The 20,613-nt window shown below is 45.6% G+C and overlaps 2 protein-coding genes across 2 annotated transcripts in view; one reads left to right on the top strand and one right to left on the bottom strand.

Moving 5' to 3' along the window:
• Window positions 1-3,949, top strand: part of FKBP1B (FKBP prolyl isomerase 1B) — a 57,452-nt gene extending 53,503 nt beyond the window's left edge. The window contains exons 3-4 of the mRNA XM_075923409.1: window positions 385-497; window positions 3,261-3,949. Coding sequence (XP_075779524.1) covers window positions 385-497; window positions 3,261-3,389 — 242 coding nt within the window. The 3' untranslated portion in view covers window positions 3,390-3,949. The remainder of the gene's footprint in view (window positions 1-384; window positions 498-3,260) is intronic.
• An 8,186-nt stretch (window positions 3,950-12,135) lies between these two features.
• Window positions 12,136-20,095, bottom strand: SF3B6 (splicing factor 3b subunit 6). The gene is made up of 4 exons (XM_075923408.1): window positions 19,935-20,095; window positions 16,676-16,794; window positions 13,554-13,692; window positions 12,136-12,935 (listed from the first exon to the last, which is right to left on the bottom strand). The coding sequence occupies exons 1-4, from the start codon at window positions 19,962-19,964 to the stop codon at window positions 12,846-12,848; spliced, it is 378 nt and encodes a 125-aa protein (XP_075779523.1). The 5' UTR covers window positions 19,965-20,095; the 3' UTR covers window positions 12,136-12,845.
• Window positions 20,096-20,613: the final 518 nt, after the last annotated feature.

Here is a 20,613-nt window from a genome sequence, read left to right as displayed (position 1 = left end):
TTAGGCTCTTACCATGGATCTGCCATGGACCAACACTGTGACAGTGAGCAAATGGCTCCCCCACTAGTCTGTGCCTCTGTTTTCTGCTCACTCTTTGTCCCCTTCGCTGTTAGGCTTATAAGCAGGTATGTTTGTACAGCGCCTAGCACTACAGAGGCTTCAGTTGTGGTTGTGGTTTCTAGCTGCTACTCAATACAATCATTACAATATAATTCTGCAGTCAGTTACTTCCCATTAAAACCTTCCCTTATAAATCTTGCATTAGCCTTTTTTTTTAAAGGAAATATAGGATTGATCTGACCAAGACATCAGTCTTCACTCTACCCCCTCAGCACTTAACTTCAAGCTTAGCTAGCACTGAAATCATTTGCCTTGTATTTGCAGGAATGCTGCAGAATGGAAAGAAGTTTGATTCCTCCAGAGACCGAAACAAGCCTTTTAGGTTCAAGATCGGCCGACAAGAAGTCATTAAAGGGTTTGAGGAAGGAGCTGCACAGGTACGGGATGATTCTGGCTGAATTGCAGATTAGCTGGAGTGTGCGCAGGCATGATCAGTACAATAAGGATGAGTTAACATCAGGGTAGGCAAGTCAAAATCACAGTCTGTAGCCCTGGATGGTTTTTCTGATGGTGAGATGCATACTAATATAATATTTCTTAGCCCTTCATTGACTATGCTAATTATGGTGGTCAGAACTCAGGGGTAGATCATGATGGGTAGGCTTTCGCATGCTTCTCAATGTGGGCTGTGGAGGGTGGAATCCTTACCTGGCTATAAATTACTCAGCATCCAAACCCCCCAGAGTGTCCCCTCTACAAGGTGAGCAGAGGGTTAGCTTATAGACAGTGCCACCCACACAGCCCCAGCAATGATCCAGCATGATAGTGCATCATGGAGCAGCATGCAAGGAGTTGTATGCATTTATATATATATATATATATATATATATATATATATATATATATATGGGTATGTCTACACTACAAAGTTAGTTCGTATTTCATAGGCGTTACACTAGCGCTCCGTTAGTTCGAATTTAATGGAGCGCTTAGTTCGAACTAGGAAAACCTCATTTTACGAGGATTAAGCCTAGTTCGAATTAGCTAGTTCGAATTAAGGGGTGTGTAGCCCCTTAATTCGAACTAGTGGGAGGCTAGCCCTCCCCAGCTTTCCCTGGTGGCCACTCTGGCCAACACCAGGGAAACTCTTCTGCCCCCCTCCCGGCCCCGGACTCCTTAAAGGGGCACGGGCTGGCTACGGTGCCCGTGCCAGGTGCAAGCCTGCCAGCACCCAGCCAGCAGACCCTGCACCTGGCACGGATCGAGCCACCCACCCGATGCCCCTCTCACTCACCACTGGGGGAATGAAAACCCGTGATGGGGTCCCCAAAATAGCATGACTCCGAAAGTCAAGGTAAAAAAAGGGAACAGATTTATCCTTGGTAGAAGCCGACTCAGCTAAAGCTGTAGCAGTGACTCCACATAAATCAATTTTATAACCTCCCCAATCACTCTGACTACCTTCCCTAAATTAATTATGTAGCCTAATTCCTTTTCAATAAGCTGCCCAGCAGCAAATTACCCTTTAACTCCACCTAGTGGATTGTTACAAGAGGAATTAGTAATAATTACTGAACATGTTGATAGTACCTTCCAACTCAGGGTCTCTAAGTGCCTTCGGAACAGGGTTCCCAGGTGTCTGGTTTTCAACTGGAATGCCCGGTTGAAGATGGACCCTGGTGGCTCTGGTAAAAGTCCAGTCAGTGGCACAGTGGCGATTCCAAGGCGAAGGCAGATTCTCTATCTGGGGCAGGGGTTTGGAGTGTGGGGTTCTGGTGGCACTTATTGTGGCTCCCATAAGTGGCTGCTAGGCCCCTGAAGCCCCTAGGTGCAGGGATGCTCTGCATGCTGCTCCTATCCCAAGTGCTGGCTCCACATCTCCCACTGGCTGAGAACTGACACCAATGGGAGCTGTGGGGGTGGTGCCTGCAGGCACAATAGCCACTCGCGGAGCCTCCCTGGCCTCAAGTGTACTTTGGGACTTCAGGGAGCTGACAGCTGTTTCCAGGAAGCTGCGAAAAGTGTTGCTGGGACCCTGTATCCCTGCCCACACACCAACCTCCAGCCCCAGCCTGGAGACCCCTCTTGCACTCAAAGTCCATCCCCAGCCTGCACCCCCCGCTCCAACCCTCTGTCCCAGACCCGAGTCCCCTCTTGCATCCCAAAACCTTTAACCCCGGCCCCCCTCCAGAACCCACACCCCAAGATGGAGCCTCCCCACCCCTTCCCTGACCCCCTGCCCCATCTGAGGGCCCTCTCTCACACCCTGAACCCATTGTTTTTGGCCTGACCCAGAACTGGCACCCCAGCTAGGTCCTCTCCCCCCCTCAACACAGCCTCCTTCCCCAGCCTGGTGAAAGTGAGTGAGGGTGGGGCACAGCATGTAAGAGAGGGACGGAGGATGGAGAGAGTGGGGGCAGGGCCTCAGAGACAGGCAGGGTGGGGTGGAGCCTTGGGGGTGGGTCAGGAGTGTTCAGTTTTGTGTGATTAGAAAGTGGGCAACATTGCTTGGGAATATGAACCTATTTGTGAGGGAGCTTGAGCGCATTATCCCTATTGGCTGGATGAGGAAGCAGGCGGAGAGAGGTTGACGCGCTGACACTGGAGACAATGAAGTCAACGAAAAAGGGAGATGCACACACTCTGGAGATCACATGGTGGCTTCAGCAAAGCACTTCTCCACATGCGCCCCAGCCATTGATGGGTCTTACAGAGTAGGGCCTTTCTGAATCCGGAGCCTTGACCCTGTTAGGTGCTGAGAGCCTCTTGTGACTTGTCTGGTGTCTGTAGGTCCCGTTGAAGTTGGTGGGTTTTGTGAGAGTGCTGCAGCTCACAGAGGCCCTTGTACTTTGCGGGGGCCCTTAATAATGAAGCAAAGTTGACGAGCCCCCAATGCCAGAGTATTCTGCAGTTACCAAACTGGCACTAGAGGATTATTACATATTGTCAGAGAGAGGCCGTTACCCAGTGGTAAAGGATCAGGACTGGGGAGTCAGGAGCTAACAGGTGGGGACCAGATTTACACAGGAATTGGGCGTGTAAACATGCAGACAGGCATTTAGTGAGATTTACAAAAGTAACCAAGTTGATGGGCCAAGCTCCCACCGACTTTGTAAATCTTCCCCTTCTTAGTGACTTCTTACCTATGGTATTTCTCCTAACACATTCTTTCCCTTCTCCCTCCAACACCCAAACACTAGATGAGCTTAGGACAAAGAGCAAAGCTGACCTGTACGCCTGACATGGCATACGGAGCCACGGGCCATCCTGGAGTCATCCCTCCCAATGCTACTCTCATCTTCGACGTGGAGCTGCTCAGGCTAGAGTAAAGCTTTTCATGGGAGTCAGGTGAAGACAACTGCTGATAATCATCCATTTCCCCTCTCCCCCTTCTCTACTGTAGAAGGAGGCCTCACTGGAATCGCAATCTTCCCTGCTTGAGCGGTCATGCCAGTAGTACATGCCCTTCGGTTGTTTATTCCTTTCCCTCTTTTTTTAAAGTTGCTGTGTCCAGATTTGTCTTTTATTAGAAGCTTCTTTGCTCTGAGAAAACCTTCCACAGTTGTAACATTTTTTAGTTGTACATTTCATTTAATTTGCATGTGATTAAAATTCATGACGATAATTATATATATACATATATATATATATATATTCCTTATGGAAAAACCACTGCCTTACTGTCACTTAAACCAAGACAAACGAAAGGTGCTCAGAATTCAAATGTACATTTTGTACATGAAGGGGCATTAGCCAAACAGAGTTACCTGCGCTGCCACTTTTTTCTCAACTTGTATGTGCTTGCTCGCTGCTGTTTTAAACCAATGTTGCATTTGAAAATTGAAAAAAAATATGTATGGAAACAATAAAATCTTGATACTTTACAGTTTCTGTGCTGTTTCTTGTCCTTCCCTTTGAATGTAGATGGATATTTTTTTCTAATCTAAAAGTTCTTCTAGGAATCTCTGATCTGTATTTTGTTAATAATTTCTTGTATAAAATATGCATAAGCCATGTTCCAATTCTGTTAAATTACAAATTGGTGTCGCTATGGGCTCAAGCAGAAACAAGTCCAGATTATATTGAGTAGAAAGGGTTCTATGAGGCCGCTGGACAGTCTTTCTGCCTGTTCTGGCTCTCCAGCACCCAGACTAATCAAACAGAGTCTGTGCTACTTAGTGCCCCTCAGTCCTGCCTAGATTTGGCCAGAGAAGAGACTGCAGTGCTGACCATTGACTGGATTTTCAAAACACGCAGCTCCAGAGCCTCTCAGGAGTGGGCCTTCAGTGTCATCCTAATTTTTCTTCCATTGAAATCAGTGGGCAGGGCCACCACAAGGGCAAGGCAAGCACCCTGCTTTCCCCGCCGGGGTGCATCATAAGCAGGGGCATAAAGGCACAGTAAGTACAAATAATAAGCTGCAAAAGTAAAGAGAGTGATGCATGCTAACCTAAGGAGAGGGGGCACAAAAATATCTAGTTTCGGTGCTGTCTGTGGGAGTGTCAGTAGTAGCTGGCTTAGACCAATGCTGAGTGCTTTTGAAATCTGCAGGGTCTTCCAAGGAAGTCTGGCTAATGGTATAATAGTTTAACCCCTCTAGGCTCGCACTTCATAGCCCTGGCACCTCTGAGCTCCCAGGGTGGAACAGATTAGCTAAGCAAACACACATTTCAAGGGACCATTAACACTTCTCTAGCCATAGGGAGGAAAGGAGGCAGGGGAGAGCCGGGTGAGGAAAATATTAGTATCTCTAACTATCATTGACTAAATGGAGTGGCTTATTAAAAGAATCTAACCCTTTAACAATCCCCTCTCTGGCTGGAGGAGTGCTAATGAATTACTTTACCTTTGCTAATCCCTTGAAATATGGCGGTATCTTTCAGACCAGTTATTAGTGCACTCAGCGCTTTGGAGACCCCGGTTCAAACCCTGTCCCCAGGCTTTGAACTGGGGATCTGCCATGAAAGCGCTTAAACCCCTGAACTATGGAGTATTCTGATGTCAGAGTCCCTCAGTCTCTCCTCCTGCAGAAACTGGCCCACTGTGCATACTTACCTCATCATTGGGCCAGAGTGGATGGGGTGGTGGGGTAAGAATGACTCTTGGCATGGTGGGTAAAACACGCACATGGGAGTGCCAGATCTTAGCCATCTCCCATGCTGTTTTTGTTTGTTATGGTTATTAAACCTGGTGCCATACTTCTAAGGACAGTTGCATAAGGGGTATAATAGTTGTCAGTGTGTAAGTTTGCACCAGGACCAAGCCCTTGCACTTCTGTGACTAGTCCATTATTTTGGAACAGTTTTGACAGGAGAAAGTGAGGGAGGTTCCCCCCACCGCACCAGAATATAGGGCACTATGGCCATGGGCAAAGGCATCTATCCTAAGAGGTGGAAGATTCCTGTTCAAATCCCTTCCATCAGGTTGGATGGAGGAATTGAATCTGGGTCTCCCGGCTGCTGGGCTAAACATTATGGCTACGTCTACATGGGCAAGATTTTGTGCAAAAGCACCTGCTTTTGCGTAAAAACTTGTTGCCTGTCTACACTAGCCGCAAGTTCTTGCACAAGAACACTGATGTTCTAATGTAAGAAATCAGTGCTTCTTGCGCAAGAACTATGACGCTCCCACTCAGGAATAAGCCCTCTTGCGCAAGTGTTCTTGCGCAAGAAGCCAGTGTAGACAGACAACATGAATTTCTTGCGCAAGAAAGCCCGATGGCTAAAATGGCCATCAGAGCTTTCTTGCGCAAGAGAGCATCTACACTGGCACGGATGCTTTTGCACAAAAGCACATCTCTGGCGCAAAAGCACATGCCAGTGTAGATGCTCTCTTGTGCAAATACTTTAATGCAAAAACTCTTGCGTTAAAAGTATTTGCACAAAATCTTGCCAATGTAGACGTAGCCTATAAGAAAGGCTCCTCCTCCTCCTCTAGCATTTCTTTTGAAAGTGGTTTAGGCCCACAAGGGTGGAAAACATTTCCAGTGCCACGTCTCACCCCATATACACATGGCCAAGCCCCCTCAACTTAGTGTCACAGCAGTAGAGTGCCTCCTGCAAGTTGGAGTCCAAACAATCCTTTTGCTTGTTCACCCTTCAGCCACTTTACTGCTGGAAAGGGTTCCCAAATATCCATCAGCAGCAGATATAAGTGCCTCCTTGTAACCCAGATTTCAGCGCCTCTCATCCACTCCTCTTATCAACATCTCCCGTGGGCTAGTTTAGCTGCCTTCCTAACAATCTGCTTCTTGTGAAACCTGCTTAGGTGTCCAGCACTTCTCCAGCAGAACAGAGGGAAGTGGACACCTAACTCAGGCTTTGTGGATCTTACTGTGCTAGTGAACTTCCAGGTGTTGCAATGCCTAAATTCTTTTTGTGGATCCATGACCTAGCACCTTGTAGGTTTTGCTGTCAGGCTTCATGAGCTGAGTATTTTCTCTCTGCTTCGTTGAACAGCTCCTCAAACCTGCAATTTCTACTGCAAGCACTAAGAGTGGAGGTTGTTCAGCACCTTCCACTACTGAGTCTTCAAAGAATTTGCTTAGGTCTCTCATTACAGTTGTTGATTGATGAAGCTTTCCTAAGAACCACCCTTTCTCTTTTCAGTGGAAGCACAGATTTTTTTTTCATGACAATTTGATTAAAAAATATCTGAAGCTAAGACTAACTGTGCTTTGGGATACTTAGGGGAACTAAGTCTTTAACAACACATAATCCAGCATTCTAATCTTTGCCTGGTGGCTCTTTATTCAACTGAAAAATGTGTTAATTTACTTAATTGTGTTATTTATCAACACAGTCCATAATTACTACTACTATAAAATGGATTGGAAAGACATACCATGATTGCCTGGGTAATCAAACATGCTCTTGTATTACTTATTTCTAACCACTTTAGAAATGGAAAAAACAACCTTGCAGGCATAATTTCATGTCCTACTTTCTGAAAATTAAGCAGAAAGGAAATGCAGAGAACACCATTGTAGACTGCAAAGCTGATAACTGCCTTATGAGTTATTCCCTTTGCTGTTCCTATAACCAAACTCATTTTCCTGTCCTTTGATATTACATTTCAAACAAAATCTTAGCAGACCTCATAAAAAAAATCCCCCCGGCATTTGATTTCCATTCCCTCTATCTTGCAGGTACAAATGATTTCATTTTTACATGTACAGAGACACTGAAAACCCTGAGCAGGCACTAAAAGAAATAGTAGTATGAAATGGAATATTTAATGAAAGGCAGCAGTAAAGCTTTTAGAGAAATCAAAAAAGCTGCTGGTCTTAGAGCTCACTGAAAGAATTTGTATTAATTTTATTATCCTACAGAATTTCTTTATTTTTTTTCTTAGCACCAAGCTTTCATCGAACTCAGACTCTGCAATGCAAGTAAAAGAATTGCCTCTTATTGGCCGAGGAAATGTGATATTTGCAAACTATTCAAAATAAGGAAACCTGAAAGATGAAGTGGCTGCAAATGCCAGTACTTCACATTAGTAAGGGCAGAAGACAGCACCTGGTAGCTCATGCTATATTTTAGTTGCGGGTATTTTTACTAAACGTCATGGACAGAACAAGCATTAAACAAAAATTCATAGCCTGGGACCTGCCTGTCTAGTACTATAAATACTTCTGACTAAATCTTAGGTATTCTAGGGAAGGATGTTGCTGCTACTCAGAAGTAGTGGGGGAACAACCTAAGGCCCCACTGCTGCTCAAAGGAGGGAAGGTGCAGGGCTATTGCAAAGGAAGGGGTGCAGACAGGAGCATCGTGGCTGCTCCAGCATCCTGAGCCAAGCTGCTTACCGCTGCCCGAGCAGTAGTCAGTGTAGCTGGCCCCTGAGGAAGGCTGGGTCCAGCCATATCACAGCTGCAGAATCATAAAATACTAGGACTGGAAGGGACCTCGAGAGGTCATTGAGTCCAGTCCCCTGCCCTCATGGCAGGACCCAGTACTGTCTAGACCATCCCTGATAGACATTTATCTAACCTACTCTTAAATATCTCCACAGATGGAGATTCCACAACCTCTCTGGGCAATTTATTCCAGTGTTTGACTACCCTGACAGTTAGGAACTTTTTCCTAATGTCCAACCTTAAACCTCCCTTGCTGCAGTTTAAGCCCATTGCTTCTTGTTCTATCCTCAGAGGCCAAGATGAACAAGTTTTCTCCCTCCTCCTTATGACACCCTTTTAGATACCTGAAAACTGCTATCATGTCCCCTCTCAATCTTCTCTTTTCTAAACTAAACGAACCCAATTTTTTCAGCCTTCCCTCATGGGTCATAGAAGTCCCTGCAAGTCACAGAAACTAACCTCCATGGCAGACTTGTAGCCTTACTTACAGCCAAAAGGGCTGAAGACCAAAGTTCCCTCTAATCTTTTGCATCCATGTACAGAATACATTTTTATGTGCACTGGGTCATATGCAAATGTGCACCACCATGAGAAACACAAACCTACCTGTGGGCACTCTGCTAGTCATCTGAATCTCTCCTGAGTGGCCGCAAAAGCGCACAGCTTACAGGGAACATTGCTGAGGAGACGCAAGTTGCAATTAGGTTCTAGACAATTTTGTTGAAGTTCAAGGACAGCTAAAGGTGCTAAGTTTGTCCCTCCTACCAACTCATTTTCACCCTAAATTACTCCATCTGAAATTTCACACAGTATAGCATAGGATTTCCACGGAAAAGAAGATAACCCTAATGTATTGGTTCCACAGGACTACTCATTGTTTCCTAGGCTGCATCTAGACTGGCATGATTTTGCGGAAATACTTTTAACAGAAAAGGTTTTTCGTTAAAAGTATTTCCGCAAAAGCGTGTCTAGATTGGCACGGATGCTTTTGCGCAAAAGCATCCATGGCCAGTCCAGACGCGATTTTGTGCAAGAAAGCCCCAATCGCCATTTTAGCCATCGGGGCTTTTTTGCACAAAACAATTCTTCCCTGTCTACACTGGCCCTCTTGAGCAAGTATTCTTCCACAAGAGGGCTTTTTCCCCGAGCGGGAGTGTGAAAGTATTTGTGCAAGAAGCACTGATTTTGTACATTACAAAGTCAGTGCTCTTGCGTAAATTCAAGTGGCCAGTCTAGATGCACCCCTAAGGTATTGAAGTTGGAAAAGAAGAGGAACCCACTTCTGAAATGTCTTCTAAATCACAAAAGGAGTTGGCCTAAGACCCAATTTATTTTAACCTTTCAGGCTTCATAAAGGCACTTGGCCCTTGAGTAGATTTAGAGCAGAATTATTTAACATAGAACACATTAAGTTGTGCATGGCCTTGGTGTCAGAGTATTTGCGCAAGAACCACTGATTTTGTACCTTACAAAGTCAGTGTTCTTGCGCAAATACTCGCGGCCAATGTAGACAGGCAGCAAGATTTTGTGCAAAATCATGCCATTCTAGACACAGCCTTAGATTTTCAGAAAGTCTTTGACAAGGTCCCTCACCAAAGGCTTTTGTGTAAATTACATTGCCATGGGATAAGAGGGAAGGTCCTTTCATGGACTGAGAACTGGTCAAAAGACAGGAAACAAAGGGTAGGAATAAATGGTAAATTTTCAGAATGGAGAGGGGTAACTAGAGGTGTACCCCAAGGGTCAGTCCTGGGACCAGTCCTTTTCAACTTATTCATAAATGATCTGGAGAAAGGGGTAAGCAGTGAGGTGGCAAAGTTTGCGGATGATACCAAACTGTTTAGGATAGTCAAGACAGAAGCAGACTGTGACGGACTCCAAAAAGATCTCACCAAACGGAGTGATTGGGCAACAAAATGGCAAATGAAATTTAATGTGGATAAGTGTAAAATAACGCACATTGGGAAAAATAACACCAACTATACGTACAGTATGATGGGGGCTAATTTGGCTATGACAAATCAGGAAAGGGATCTTGGGAGTTATCGTGGATAGTTCTCTGAAAACTTCCACACAGTGTGCAGCAGCAGTCAAAAAGGCAAATAGGATGCTGGGAATTAAGAAAGGGATAGAAAATAAGACACAGAATATCTTACTGCCCCTGTATAAAATTATGGTACACCCACATCTTGAATACTGTGTACAGATGTGGTCTCCTCACCTCAAAAAGATATTTTGGCCTTGGAAAGAGTTCAGAAAAGGGGGTTGAAAAAGAAAATGATTAGGGGTTTGGAATGGGTCCCATATGAAGAAAGGTTAAAACAACTGGGACTTTTCAGTTTAGAAAAGAGGAGACTGAGGGGGGGATATGATAGAGGTATATAAAATCATGAGTGGTGTGGAGAGGGCGAATAAAGAAGTTATTAGTTCCCATAATAGAAGAACTAGAGGACAACAAATGAAGTTAATGGGTAGCAGGTTTAAAACTAATAAAATAAAGTTCTTCACACAGCGTGTAGTCAACCTGTGGAACTCCTTGCCAGAGGAGGCTGTGAAGGCTAGGACTATAACAGAGTTTAAAGAGAAGCTAGATAATTTCATGGAGGTTAGGCCCATAAAAGGCTATTAGCCAAGGGATAGAAATGGTGTCCCTGGCCTCTGTTTGTCAGAGGCTGGAGAGGGATGGCAGGAGACAAATCGCTTGATCATTGTCTTGGTCCACCCTCTCTGGGGCACCTGGCGTTGGCCACTATCGGCAGACAGGCTACTGGGTTAGATGGACCTTTGGTCTGATCCAGTACAGCCATTCTTATGTTCTCTCGCCGTTCAAAGTCAGGCAGCTAGATTTGGGGGAGGGAGAGCAGGTTTCAGACTATAAGGAAGAGACATCTTTCTGCCAATACATCTATTTAACATGTTCCTCCCCTGGTCTAGCTAGAGAAACTCAAAAGAGGTCTAATCTGAGGGTACGTCTAGACTACATGTTTGTCGGCTCAGCGCGATAGTCTGGACGCGCGGGTGGCGACATCAAAGGTATGTCGACCACCCAGGTATGCCTCCTGGGATGAGGTATACCTGGGTGGTCGACAAATACCTTTGACGTCGCCACCCGTGCGTCCAGACTATCGCGCTGAGCTGACAAACAGCTCATCAGCTGTTTGTCGGCTCAGCGAGGCAGCCATGTAAATTTAAATGAAGCGGCGATTATTTAAATCGCCGCTTCATTTTACTATGTCTGGTAGCCTAATCTACATGCCTCTGGTGACAGAGGCATGTAGTCTAGACGTACCCTGAGACCTCAGATGAAGAGGGCAAAGAAACAGTGCCAGATTCTCCTATAGATCAATGAATTAGAAATAGGATGCTTTCAGCTCTACATTGGTGGTTCAAATTCTGGGAAAGCATGACAAAAAGTTGCTATGTGAAGGCTGCTTCACTGGTCTAGATAAAATTCATCTGACAGTTAAGCGATCACATCAAAGTATCATAATTATCATCTGTGGTAATCAAAGCTGAGGCAACAAAGATGGAACAATCCTAGCAAACAACTACTCTATGGAAGGCTGTTCTATGACTCAGTAGATCAACTCTGGAGACTACTTCTGTCAATCTAGTCTCTTCCCTGAGCACTGAAGTGTGTGTGTTTGTAACATACACAATTACACACAGCAGTCACCATTTAAAGTAGTATAAGAGGTAGGCGTACAGATAGCATCTTGATCAGTGCTATACAAGATGTTACCGAAGTTATAATCATTAGTCTGATTAAGTTTATTGTGCTCTTTTAATCCCCCCAACATTTCAAAGAAAAAAGGTATTACAGTAGTAAATTAACGTGGAATATAACAAGGTTTGCAAAACTCGTATATAGGCATTTTGGGTACACAAGTGTTATTTTTCCATTATCAATCAAGCTGAAAGCAAGGAAACGAATTTTGAGCATGAGCTAGTAACTAGTTTAAATACTCAGTTATGGTGATTCACTAACCAAATGGATATATCTCATTAACATTTACATTTGGCATAACATGTCTAAGTGTGTTTGCATCTATATGCCAAAAAGTTTAAAGTTATTTGACCCTCAGCTCTTTACTTTGCCCTGAGTAATCTTGCAGTCATTCACTGTCACAGCAAAATCAATTTCAATATAGCACATCAGTCACTGGCAACAAAATCAGTTCTTAGAAAACCAAGGATATATTTAGAGGCAACTCGTGTTTATGACTTTTAATCCAGACCTCAATTTATTATCACCAATTTCAGGTAAGAGCTACACAGGACAGACATTTTTGTTTAATATAAGAAGCAGTCTTATAACAAACACAAGTTCCCTATAACAAAAAGGACAGATTGAGTCAAACATTCCCATAGGGAGAAAAATGGTAACTTAGATACAATACCACAAATTCGTGGTAAGTGTTAAAAACATACTAGACCATATTCTATACAAATATTGTGGTCAATGTGTTTTATTTAATTTACACATATATGAAATGAAATTCACTCTTGTGCAGAGAATCCAAACAAGGTCACTAAACCTAAAACATGGGATCTAAATGGTGCACAGAGTCTAGTGCAAGCAATCTTGGGTGATGAATTTTGCCAGGACTGAATAAAATACTTGGTCACGTTATTTGAAACAGACCAGTTATGCAAGAATAACATGGTCTCCTTGATATCTAGAAAAAAGTGTGTCCATTTAATAGAATTAGAAAAATGTTAAGTAATTTAGACAAAATCCAAAAGTGAACTACATTTATTTAGTAAATTCCAAACTTAAAATATCAAAGCTTCAAACTGAGTAGTCAATGCATGAGGCATAGAAGTAAAAGGGTCAAATGAAATAATTAAGCTTGATTAGCAGTCCTTATGAGGTTCAGTCCAAAACACCGTTGTAAGAGTTAAAATAATTTTTGCAAAAATAATCTTATTTTGGTGGGTCTGTGTTTATTCCATATTTCTCCTTGAGAAGTTTCAGCTGCTCCTCTTTCTTCTTTGTGTCCATCTTCTGGAATGCCTGTAACAAAATCAACAAAGTACATTAGAGAAGAATATTCTTTACAATTTATCTCTTATTGAGTTTTTAATAAGATGTTACTACAGTTAATACAAATTACCATGTAATTACCACAGTCCCCAATTAAATTATCCTCAAATAATATTTTTCTGTAACTGCAAGTAATTCTTGTCAATACATTTTACACCATAATTCCCCAATACTGGACAATGTGCCGCCATATGGCCTCCAAGCTACATGCTTGTCATTGGGCAGAGAAACAGAAGGTTAAGAACTCAGATATCACTTCTTTTAAACATCTTGTCTCCTATGGAAAGGACTCTCCCAAAACTAAGCTTGTGGAAAGCAATGCTGCAATCTGCTCTCTGCAGCCCACTTTGCTTCCCCAGTCTAGTCCAACAAGCATGTTCTTTGAACACAAACATACACACAAAAATCAAAAACTAAAGATTAAACCATTAGCTCATCTAGACTACTTCCCTCCAAATTCAGCATTGTTCCCTAGAATATTCAAATTGATAGCTACAATAAATCAAAATAATGTTCTGTTTAAACTGGAATGAAGTTGACAGTATAACATACATTTAATAGTTATTTTAGAAAAACTAGTGTACTTGCCCTGTTTGCATTGTAATACAAGACAACAAGGTATCTGTTGCATACGTTGAATCCTGACAGATGATCACAAGCATTCTTGGCATCAAAGATGTCTTCATAAACCACATATGCTGTTCCTCTAGTCTCGGGAGTGTTTCCACTGGAATGCAAGATCAGTTTTAATATTGAAACAATAAGAATGTAAAATAACTCCATTAACCATCAGCAATGACCACACAGATTATGTTAAATAAAATTTTAATAAAAATCAAGATTTCTCACGTCCTTTTATTGACTTGGTTATACAGTTTTGCTTTCTACACCAATTGTTTATTATTACTTCTGGCTCTAACTATGTCAAGTGTGGCAACATAAACAGAATGCACAATATGAAGTTTCAAGATCAATTCTTCTCCAAAGGATGATCCTAAAAGCCTTTGCTGTGCATTATGGTGGTGTTATTCTGGGAAAGCCTGAAAAGTGTTACATCAGGAAATTACTTAAGTTGTCAAATAAAATGTTTAAAGCTGACATATTGTATTATAGGTCCTTGGTTCCTTGGGGCGATATATGGATTGCTATTTCAGCATAACACACACAGACATAAAGGCTGTGTCTACAATGGGCCACTTATTCCGGAAAATCAGCCGCTTATCCGGAATAAGTTGCGAGCTGTCTACACTGGCCCTTGAATTTCCGGAAAAGCAACGACGCTCTACTGTACAAAATCAGCCGCTATTCCGGAAAAACTATTCTGCTACCGCTCGGGCATAAGTCCTTATTCCGGAACACTGTTCTGGAAAAGGGCCAGTGTAGACAGCCCAATAGTCTTTTCTGGAAAAAAGCCCCGATCGTGAAAATGGCGATCGGGGCTCTTTTCCGGAAAAGTGCGTCTACATTGGCCACAGACGCTTTTCCGGAAAAAGGGCTTTTCCGGAAAAGCAGCCTGCCAATGTAGACGCTCCTTTTCCAGAAAAACTGAAAACGGAATAGTATTCCGTTTTAAGCAGTTCCGGAAATTCATGCCAGTGTAGACACAGCCAAAGAGTATGTCTACACTACAGATTGAACCTCACCAGTATAACACCATCTGTGGTCTGCCATGTTTTTAGTTAGCCAGATATCCACTTATCAGGTGTGGCCAAGGTTCCCACAGTCCCATAAAGTTTGTTTACAGCTGCCAGTCCTGGCTCTCAGTGTTCTGTGCTGTTATTTAGCTCAAATTTACCCCTTGAAGGTCTTCTAAGAGCCCAGTAAGCAGCAGAAGTGTTGGTAAAGCATAAGCTTATGCTTAGAAGCATTATCTACTTATTTCCTTGCGCCAATAACAGTAAAATTGTGTAACAACACTAACACTTTGTTATATAGAGAGCTGATAAGCCTTGGCTAAGCATAGGGTGTATCCATAGAGTCATACATTGCTAAGCAGCATTGCCAGCACTGTTCTGTTTATTTGCCTTGGTGAAATAAAAATAGAGACATCCACACTTGTTACAATCTTGACCTCCTGTGGTTCAGCAAATTGTCTGGTTTGGCACCAGTCAGATCCCCAAGTGTGCTGGACTAGGGATATAAGTGACTAGTCAAGTAGTCAACTACCTGATAAGCCTAGGCTTATCATGTACTTAACTTAAAAAATTAATCACACTGTTAAATCAAAGGTTATTAATTTTTTGGGCTGTTTATCTACATTTTCAAATATATTGATCTCATTTCCAAAATAGAATACATGGTGTACAGTGCTCATTTACTACAAATATTTGCACTGTAAAATGATAAAATAAATAGTATTTGTTAATTCACCTCATACAAGTACTATAGTGCAATCTCTTTATCATGAAAGTGCAACTTATAAACGTTTTTTGGTTAGGTGAATGAACTCAAACAAAATATAAAACTTTAGACCTTACTTCTTGTTTAATCAATTGCTAAGACAAACAAGTTTGTTGACATTTACAGGTGATAATGCTGCTTGCTTTTTAGTATTTTTCTGCAATGCCAATTGGAAGAAAAAGTTTGTCATTCGCAAGTGCTTAAAACCATCCCTCCCCAAAAGACAAAAGTTTTGCCCTGGAAAGTGGCAGCATGAATGGCTCATAGTTCAACCCCCTGTTCCCAAGGGATGTAGGTATTTCATCAGCAAAAAGTGCCAACATTTACACTGTTTGGCTATATCCCAAAACACAGGTCAGAAGAGACCTCAGAAGGTAATCTAGTCCAACCCCCTGCTCGCAGCAGGACCAACCCCAACTAAATCATCCCAGCCAAGGCTTTGTCAAGCCAGTGCTTAAAAACCTCTAAGGATGGAGATTCCCTCACCTCTCTAGGTAACCCATTCCAGAGGGAGGGTGCGAGAGCAGGGTGGGAGTGCGGAGTCTTGGCAGGGGGGATGCAAGAGGGAGCAGTGCATTGGGGCACCTACCAGGCACAACTGCCAAGGGGGAACAGGTGGCTCTGAGCAGCTGAGTGCTGCAGGGAAGTGCTCCCTGCAGGCACCAGCACCCCGCCGCTCCCAATGGAAGCCAGTTGCAGAGCCTGCAATGAAGCCTCCCTGGGAGCAGAGCTAGCAGCAGCCTTTTGTGATGCCTGCTCCCAGGGAGGCTTCGCTGCAAGTTCTGCAGTATAAAGCTTATTTACATGCAGAGCCCGCAGCGCATGTAACTATGTAGCCACTATGATTTTTAGCAGTTACATTTTCAAATGCATTTTTACTTCCCTATTTTAAATATTGTTAAGTGCACACTAGCCATGAACTTTTGTTCATAGTGACTTCTTTCTTTGGTACACTTAAATGGTGAACCAAATTTCTTCATAAGTCACTAGGAAAAATGACAAATGATATTCAGTCAATATTTTTATACTGGTTTTGATTCACTATGAAGGAGTTCTTCCTTGACTGCTGGTTTGTCTAGTAGAAAGAAATATGGTTTTTTTCACACACGTTCATCCACTGGGCAGTCTTGTATCATTTTCCTTACTTGTCAACTTTTGCCTACTATGAATGCTATTTAAAGAGGTTCTAATATGCTTACAGCTGAATCAAAACAGAGTTTGGCACCATCTTTCTTCCAAAAACAATTTTCTGCTGCTCATAACTCATAGATATTTGGAACACTCCACATTTTTGAAATCAAAAGACTTACACTCTAATTTGTCGAATAGGTCCATATTTTCCAAAAATATCATACATTTCCTCAGCTGTAATTTTGTATGGCAAGTTTCTGATATATAAAATCCGATTCACTTCAGGAGGCAGCCGAATCTAAAATAGAGACCACAGCTACATTTAGAATGCTCACTTCCAGAACTAATACATACCAGTTCCATTCACCTTCTGTCTCACAGATCCTTTTGTAACACAACATTCAAGTAACAACTAGAGCACTCTGATTGCATGGAAAAAAATTAGGAAAGAATATGAAGTACAGGCAGTCCCCGAGTTACGCGGATCCGACCAGGGAGAGGAAGCAAAGCGGCGGAACACGCGGGCAGCCCAGATGCGTCTGGGCTGTCCACTGCCCGCGTGCTCTGGGGCTTTACTCTGCTTTGCTCCCTGTCCCCCTGGTCTGCAGACCAGGGGGACGGGGAGCAAAGCGGCGGAAGACGCGGGCAGCGGGCAGCCCAGACGCGTCTGGGCTGCCCGCCGCCCGCGTCTTCCGCCGCTTTGCTCTGCTTTGCTCCCGCTCCCCCTGGCAGGGGGACGGGGAGCAAAGCAGAGCACAGCCGCGGAGCACGCGGGCGGCGGACAGCCCAGATGCGTCTGGGCTGACCGCTGCCCGCGTGTTCTGCCACTTTGCTCCCCATCCCCCTGGTCTGCAGACGCAGACCAGGGGGACGGGGAGCAAAACAGAGCAAAGCCCCGGAGCACGCGGGCAGCGGACAGCCCAGATGCGTCTGGGCTGACCGCTGCCCGCGTGTTCTGCCACTTTGCTCCCCATCCCCCTGGTCTGCAGACCAGGGGGACGGGGAGCAAAGCAGAGCAAAGCCGCGGAGCCCGAGGGCAGCAGGACAGCCACGGCGCATCTGGGCTGTCCCGCTGCCCCCGTGCTCCGCGGCTTTGCTACGGACGCCTGTGGTACAGCAGCTGGGGCGCTGCCGGTTGGTCCCGTAGCGCCGCTCTGGGCACTACGGGACCAACCCAGCAGCACCCCAGCTGCTCTGCCCCAGGCGTCCTGATTCAGACACTGCTGGTCAGTTTCAGCAGTGGCTGAATCAGGACACCTGGGGCAGAGCAGCTTGGGTGCTGCTGGGTTGGTCACGCGGCGGCGCTACTGGACCAACCCAGCAGCACCCCAGCTGCTCTGCCCCAGGCGTCCCCAAGTCAGCCGCTGCTGAAACTGACCAGTGGCTGACTACAGGAAGCCCCTGCCCGGGGCTTCCTGGAATCAGCTGCTGGTCAGTTTCAGCAGCGGCTGACTTGGGGATGCCTGGGGTTCTTAAGTTGAATCTGTATGTAAGTCAGAACTGGCGTCCAGATTCAGCCACTGTTGAAACTGATCAGTTTCAGCAGCGGCTGAATCTGGACGCCAGTTCCGACTTACATTCAGATTCAACTTAAGAACAAACCTATAGTCCCTATCTTGTACGTAACCCGGGGACTGCCTGTACTTGTAGTTCTATTTTAATGTAATTTAATAGCTGGAAACCAGGAGAGTAGCACATGGTGACCAGCCAGCTCTTTGTGGACTACAGACATAGGCACCAATCCCAGCCCCCAGATCACCCACTCAAGAAAAAAGTGGGTGTTCCTCCCCTTCCCATCCTCCAAAATCTGTTCAGTGGTGTGTATGAGGTGCTGGGGAGGGGGGTGAGGAGCAGGAGGGGTGCACTCAGAGGAGGGATGGGGCAGGAAGAGCTGGGGACTTGCAGGAAGAGGTGGAGTGGGGGAGGAGGATTGGGGCACAGTGGGGATTGAGCCCACCATGGAAACTGGGGAATTTGGTGCCTCTGATCACAGACTACATTTTGAGACCCTATGGTCTAGAAGTATACGTAGATTAACAGAGACTGGAGTCACAAGGGACTACTATGATAATCTAATCTGACCTCCCACAAAACACAGCTCATAGAATGTCCCCATTAAGTCCTATCTGAACTAGAGCATACCTTCTAGGAAACTATCCAGTCTTAATTTTAAAATGGCTACTGATGGGGTACGTCTACACTGCAACACTATTTTGAAATAACTAGCTCTATTCCAAAATAACTTAGTCTGCATCTACACAGTAGGCAGTAATTTCAAAATAGTGTCAAAATACTGTAAAGCTGGAGGAGGACTTCTTACTCCAACTCCAGTAACCCTCCTTGTAAGAGGAATAAGGGAAATTGGAGGAAGTGTGCTCTATTTTGAAATAAGTGCTGTGTAGATGCTCCCTATTTTGAAATAAATTGCTCAATTTGCATAGCTTATTTCAAATTAAGCCCTGCAGGGTAGATGTACCCATGGAGAAGCCATCACAATCTGTGCTACACTATTCCAGCATTCAAGTCTGAGGGCAGGTCTACACTACTGCTTGTGTTGATATATTTTTATGTTGTTCAGGGGAGTGAAAAAGCCACCCCCAAGAGAGACCAATTACACCAACACAGCACTGTTGGCAAGAAGTGCCCTCCCACCAACACAGCTACTTACTTTTCAAGAAGGTGGGGTAATGATGTCAATGGGAAAGCTCTCTCCTAGTCGCACAGAGCCTATTCACTAAAAATGCTGCTTTGGTGCAGCTGCACCACTATAACGCTTCTAGGGCAGCACAGCCCCAAATTTGGCAAGTTTAAGAGCCAATGGTTGTATAGTTGGTTTCCCTTTGCTTGTTACACTAAAGAGCCTAGTATCAAATATTTGTTCCCCTTCGGGGTGCTTACACTCTGTGGCTTAAATCACCCCTTCACTTTGCCTTTATTAAGGCTAAACAGATGGTGCTCAAGTCAACGAGCGCAATTTGGGATCTTTTTCGACCCTTTGCTCATTTCCACTGACCTGCTCCAAAATTTCTCTGGCAAAATGTCCAGTCTGGAGGCTCTGACTTGGGGCTTTCGAGGGGTCATTTAAAGTCTCTGCCTCTGTGCCCGAGCAGCACCTCTCCGCTAGCTAGTGCTGTGCTCTCCCCCGCAGTGTCGCGATAGGAGGGTAACTGGGGGAGACCCGAAGGGCCGTGACGGGCAAGTCGGACTAGGTCGAAGGGCCCCGCAGGCGGCGGAAGTGCTGTGGCGGCCCCGGGTTAGGCTGCACGAGGCGCTGCACGGGCGAGTCACGCCCGGAACAAATCGCCCCGCCGCGGCGCCACGAACCCGGCCCCTCCGCCGCCCCCGGTCGGAGCTGATCCGCGCGGGGCCGAACCGCGGAGGGAGACGGTCTGGGCGCCGGACAGGTCAGCGACACTTCCCCCCCCGCCCCCCACTCACGTTGGCGCGCTTAGCCGCTTGCATCGCCATGGTGCCGGGCGGGTCGGGGGCCTTCGCCTAGCCGGGAAACAACGGACGCGTCCGTCTCCAACAGGGGGGGCAGGCCCGGATGCTATCCCAGCCTGCACCGCGGGCTCAGCCCGCGCGCAGGAAGTGACGAGTGCTAACCGGATGAGAGGAAACAAACCTGACAGTTGGGGGCGGGAAGTGACGAGGGGAGTCATGTGACTTTGCCGTTTGCGGGGCGATGATAACTGCCTCCTGCAGAGGCCGCTCCCCCAGTGGCGGTGCCGTTAGTTAGAACGGGGGCGGGGCAACCTGCGGGGGCGGGGTCCGCGCGTGTTTCCCGCGTCCACGCGCAGGGAGGCCGATGCGGCCCGGGCAGTTTTTTCCTCCGGGCGTTACGGAAGTGACCCCGCGCAAAGCCAGGCCACGCGAGGGGGGAGCCGCGTGCTCCCTCTGCAGCCGCGCTAAGCGCTGCTAGTTCGCTCGGCACCGCCTGTGCTGGCTCGGCCTGCAAGCGCCCTTAGCAACAGCGCCCTAGCCTGGAGACGTGCGGCCCACTCCTCCTGGCTTCCCCTCACTGCTCCTACCCAGCTCACTAGTGCCCCCCTCCCCATCGTACCCTCCTCCAGTGCTCCTCCCCCCCAACACCTGACCCACTCGTGCCATTCCACCC

The sequence above is a fragment of the Pelodiscus sinensis genome, chromosome 3 (genome assembly GCF_049634645.1).
Source record: "Pelodiscus sinensis isolate JC-2024 chromosome 3, ASM4963464v1, whole genome shotgun sequence".
Taxonomy (NCBI): Eukaryota; Metazoa; Chordata; order Testudines; family Trionychidae; genus Pelodiscus; species Pelodiscus sinensis.
Note: the sequence above shows the minus strand (reverse complement) of the source record. Positions and strands in the feature narration are given on the sequence as shown.

Coding starts and splice junctions, on each gene's coding strand:
- SF3B6 (XM_075923408.1), bottom strand. CDS start 19,964: ATGGCGATGCAAGCGGCTAAGCGCGCCAAC. Junction 13,693..16,675: donor CCTATTCGACAAATTAGAGT/GTAAGTCTTTTG, acceptor CTTGCATTCCAG/TGGAAACACTCCCGAGACTA. Junction 12,936..13,553: donor TGTATTACAATGCAAACAGG/GCAAGTACACTA, acceptor ATTTTGTTACAG/GCATTCCAGAAGATGGACAC.